This window comes from Zingiber officinale, chromosome 11B (assembly GCF_018446385.1).
Source record: "Zingiber officinale cultivar Zhangliang chromosome 11B, Zo_v1.1, whole genome shotgun sequence".
Taxonomy (NCBI): Eukaryota; Viridiplantae; Streptophyta; class Magnoliopsida; order Zingiberales; family Zingiberaceae; genus Zingiber; species Zingiber officinale.
In genome coordinates this window covers 61290498-61295570 of record NC_056007.1, presented here as the reverse complement: position 1 = coordinate 61295570, position 5073 = coordinate 61290498, and the positions used below count along the sequence as shown (strand labels likewise).

The window sequence follows — 5073 nt, the reverse complement described above, 5'->3', positions numbered from 1 at the left end:
GGAGGGTCGCCGCCGAGAACCCCTTCCCGACTCGGTTTTGTGCTTGCAGGTTTTCGCTGGAGGTCTACGTCACTTAGAGGGCCACACGGAGTCAACAAGAGCGCTATATCCCCAGTGACCATCGATTTATCATTCGGACATGATCAATATATATGCTCAATTCATTAGGTCAATCTGTATAAGATTATATTTATAATTTTGTCATTTTATCCTAAAAATAGATGTTCAAGAATGATCTCTTAGAATTGTAGGAGAAGATGAATTTGTTTTAAGAAAACGACCTAATTACAAGACTCGACGTTTTTATTCCTCAAGTGACGCTCCTCACACAACTCACTCAGATTCTGATTCCAGATTTGTTTGACGTTTGTTTCAAGCCTTCGGCATCAGCTTCATCAATTCAGTGTTGAAAATTTGAGTGGAAAAGAGGTGGATAGAAAAAAAAAAGACTCTATGAGATTTTAATCTCATATTGAAAGTTTTATGATTAATTGGTTGATTTATATTATTACATATGTACATATAATGTGAATAAGTATATGAGAAGAGGTTCTCTCACACTAGATGCAAGGGGTACAAATTCAAAGCTGGTATATTAACTAACATTTTGTCATTTGAGTAAATTATTCTTTTTCTCAAATATAACGGATGCATTAATATAATTAATGAGAATCTGTAATTGTCGATAGAAATACTCGGGTGATCTCATTCCCGATTCGGCTGTGACATTAATTCAAGATTACTGTTAGGGTGCGTTTGGTTCAAGTTATCATGTATAACCTTGGTTATGTGATTACTAGGTAATCACATAACTAAGGTTATGGGGAATAAAACATAATCAAATGTTGTTTGGTTCAACCTAGGTAATGCAACAAAAACTTGTTTGTTTGAAGGTTTTAATGAATACCTTAGTTTAATATTTTACCGTATTACCCTCAGTTACAAAATCAACTATACATAATATTATTATTTATTTTTTATGTTTTTTTTACTTTTCTTTTTCTTGTATATTTTTTTTTTACTTTTTTATGTGTTTTTTTTCATTTTTTTAATGTTTTTATATTTTTTATATTATTCATATTTATATTTTTTTACATTTTTAAAATTTTAATTTTTATTTATTTATTTTATTTTTAAATTTTTAATTTTTATAAATTTTTTATTTTTAAAATTTTTTTAAAAAATAAAAATTTTAATTTTTTTTAAAAAAATAAACTTTTTTTTAAAAAAATTTAATTTTTTTAAAATTTTTATTTTTTTAAAAAAAAATTTAATTTTTTTAAAATTTTTATTTTTTTAAAAAAAATTTAAATTTAAATTTTTAAAATTTATATTTTTTTAAAAAAAATATTTTTAAAAATTTTAAAATTTTTTAAACTTTTTTTTTTTTTTACATTTTTTCTCTTTTTTCCATGTTTTTTCTTATCGGAGGGTATTTTTGGTATAAAAAATTCGTTAACCCCGGAATCAAGAAAAACCTTAGTTTTCTGAGGTTTTCCGATTCCGGACTGCATGACCCTTTTGCTGACGTGTCGGGCATGGAACATTACTCAGGAATCATCGAATACCTAAACCAAACAAGGTTTTTTGATAACCTTGGATGGATAACCAAGGTTATCAAGAATAACCCCGAACCAAACGCACCCTTAGAGTATTCTGTATCTCTTGTGTCCCGACTTGACTGCACTTGGCATTAACTTGGACAACTTGCATCTCGAACCGACACTCATAGCATTCGGCCGACTTGACTTGACTGCTACTTGGACTCGACTGGGACTTGATGATATAAGGCAACCATTTTCTAAACAATGTACCAACTTGGTCTTACCTTCAACGCGGAGAGCTAGAGATTATCAACTCAACACTCAACGACTTGGCAATCAACTGACTCAGAAATTCGACATCTCAAGACAAAGTTAACAATCCACCAATCCACAATCCAGCTTTAAATTATCTAAGTATCTTAACAGATAAATAATCACTATCCCTGAGACAGAGCACATCAATAATGATCCAACATTTTATTCTACTGTTTTAGTAAAGCACCCAAAGTGAAGAACTACATGATAGATTGCCAGGAACAAGTGCAGTTAAGGTTTAAAAAACCACATCGTCAATTGATAGAAACAACCAGGCATATTGTGAAGCTAAAACAATTCAGGACGATTAAACATCTCCATCCCACAGTTCCTCGATCGACTTATAAGGGCCATTAACGGACACAAAGTTATCTCCAGTAAGTCCTCTCGATTGCGGTATTTTGCTAATCTCCAGCAAATCTTCGTCCCTCAGTTTCCACCGAAATAGGTCCATGTTCTCTGCCATTCTCTCCTTACTGAAGCTTTTAACGATGACGCCCACGCCTTGCTGAGACAACCACCTCAATGAGATCTGCTAATTACAGCACCCACAAGCACACACTTATTAGAAGATAAAGCCACAAAGTCATATGCAGAAGAAAGAGAAATGGAGAATACTAACCTGAGCTAAGGATTTGCCATTGCCGAGTGCTATCTCTTTCAGCACATCACATTCCATGACCTTGTTGGAGCCCCATGGAGTTCCGTTGGATCCCAGCGGAGAGTAGGCACAGATCATGATCCCTTTCTCCTTGCAAAACGGCACCAGCTTCCTCTGTTGCCAAACAGGATGCATTTCTACCTGGTTCACAGCAGGGGGAATTGAAGCCGTGGAAAGGAGTTGCTCCAGTTTGTTGCAAGAGAAGTTGCAGACTCCAATGGACTTGGTGAGACCCGTCCTCTGGCACTCCTCCATCGCCGCCCAAACTGCCTTGAGATCGATGGGGAGAAAGTCTTCCTTGTCGACGGGGAATTTGGAGTCTTTCGGTTTCATGCTTAAAGGCCAGTGCACCAGGTAAAGATCGATGTATTCGAGTCGCAGAGTTCTGCTGACAACACATTCTTAATTTTTACGGGGAAAAAAAACGGAATAAAAAAAAAAAAAAAGCTTCGTATGAGCTGTCTACCGCAGGGACTGGCGAAGAGCGGGGAGGACGCGGTCGGCGTGGGCGTCAGTGCACCAGAGCTTGGAGGTGATGAAGAGATCGTCGCGCTTGACGAGGCCTCGATGGATGGCCTCGGCCACGGCCTCGCCCAGGCGTTGCTCCGTGCCGTAGAAAGAGGCGGTGTCAAAGTGGCGATATCCGAGGGCGATGGCCTCCAGTATTGCCGTGCGGAAGGTCTCCGTCGTCGCTATCGGGTACGACGCCGTCCCCATGCCGATGACGGGTATGGCGTGACCGGAGTTTAGTTTCGCCTCCGGTATTGATACCGATCCCATTTTTCTCTGCCTCTGCCTCTGCCTCTGCCTCTGCCGAGTCTGCCTTTGCCTCTTGGACTGAACTAATTGTCTGAATTCTCAAGAGCCACGCAAGGGTTACCATAAATCACAGATGGTACGAGCCATTCAATGCCTCACGGAATGAGCGTGGAAAATAATTAAATTATACAAGAGAAAACATTTAAAAGGGGCCGGTGCATCTAGAAGCTCGAAAGGATAAGGCTGTGCAGGATGTAGTATACACGATTAACATATGGTATCTCTGACATGTCTTACATAATAATCATCGATAGATTTTTAAAAATTAATAATCTGAGGATTATTTCATCTTGATGTCTATATATCAATATTTACTTTTTTTCATATTTATGAAATTGATACTAGACAGATTATTAATGTAACGAATCTATATTTGAAGGGATAAGAGCTTGTGACAGAAGACAGTTAAATTCCGATTAATTTAAAATAAATTATACTCTGACTTCTTTGAAATTAGGTTCTCAGTCTAAGATTTATATCTCCTCATGTCTTCTCGTTAATTGAATAATTATAATATTATTATAATATGTATTATATTTTTGAAATATGATTTAATCCATCCAATTAATAAGGGAATATAGAAACATAGAAATCTTCAGAGAGGATCTGAAAATGAATTGTAGGTAAATATATGTTATCTATTTAGTCAATTGATGACTAAGTCGACTTAGAAATTAAGAGAATGGCATTTTCGTTGACTAGTCAGCTATTGCCTATGAGATCCCGATTGATGTAGGTTTGACGAAATAGTGATTGGTGGAAACCAAGGAATGAAGCTTTTAAAAAGATTTGAAGGGCTACGAATAAGCAAGGAATACATTGATAAAAATATTATTTATTTGTTATTTATGTTGAGTCTCATTGCGAAAAACTCTAACCTCTATTGTTAGTGTTTGTCCTAATAGGTATGCTAGATTTAATAGGTATGTCCTAAAAATTATATTTCGCTCTCTCTTGTTTTTTTTTTATCTCGGAAAGTACAAAAAAATATTGGAATTGGAATAAAATAATCAGAACAAGTTATTTGGCGTGGTTCATGATTTATCAGAATTTCTACATCCTTAACTTAGACCCTTTAGAGGAGTCGCTTTTATAATCGACTGCTTATAAATCTTTAATCAACTTGTTGAATAAATCTTTAATCAACTTGTTGACTGATTATAAATCTTTAATCGACTTGATCTGTAGTTATCATAAGCCATTAGTTGACTGCACCACTGGAAACATCCTTACAATAAGCTTTCATGTTAATTGTTGCAGTCAACTAACTAACCCTCAATTGATAACCCCAATTAATTGGTAATTTTTCTCTCAACCATCTAATGGAAGTGTAGGTTAGATATTCACTCAACACTAAACTGACACTAACTACCTTCCACTATCTCGAACTTTCTCCAAGTTTCTCATTCCTTATATGGACCAAATCTGTAGCATCTACGACACGTGAAAAGAGAGGTGAATTATATGATTTTTAAAAATATTTTTTTTAAAAATTAAAAATAAAGTGCACAGTGAAATTAAATAAAATATAAGAAAAAAAATTAAGATAATCAGTTACTTGATTCAGAACCTTCGGTAACTTTTACTTTAAAACTCACGATCATTCAAATCGTATTGACAGGTAATTCACTAAAACTTTTTTCCAAAACTGCTAGAAGAGTGAATCGAATATAATAGTTGATCCGGCGGTAAGAACAGGGACCCCCCTCTGAGGGAAGTCAAAGCCACGTGGAA

The 5073-nt window shown here is 35.3% G+C and overlaps 1 protein-coding gene across 1 annotated transcript; it reads right to left on the bottom strand.

The window, feature by feature from the left end:
- Positions 1-2002: 2002 nt before the first annotated feature.
- Positions 2003-3431, bottom strand: LOC122035397 (non-functional NADPH-dependent codeinone reductase 2-like). Its single transcript, XM_042594806.1, has 3 exons — positions 2987-3431; positions 2482-2905; positions 2003-2391 (listed from the first exon to the last, which is right to left on the bottom strand). Exons 1-3 carry the CDS (start codon positions 3298-3300, stop codon positions 2167-2169), a joined length of 963 nt encoding a protein of 320 aa, XP_042450740.1. The 5' UTR covers positions 3301-3431; the 3' UTR covers positions 2003-2166.
- Between the last annotated feature and the right edge of the window lie 1642 nt (positions 3432-5073).

Coding starts and splice junctions, on each gene's coding strand:
- LOC122035397 (XM_042594806.1), bottom strand. CDS start 3,300: ATGGGATCGGTATCAATACCGGAGGCGAAACTAAACTCCGGTCACGCC. Junction 2,906..2,986: donor GCTCTTCGCCAGTCCCTGCG/GTAGACAGCTCA, acceptor TGTTGTCAGCAG/AACTCTGCGACTCGAATACA. Junction 2,392..2,481: donor ATGGCAAATCCTTAGCTCAG/GTTAGTATTCTC, acceptor TGTAATTAGCAG/ATCTCATTGAGGTGGTTGTC.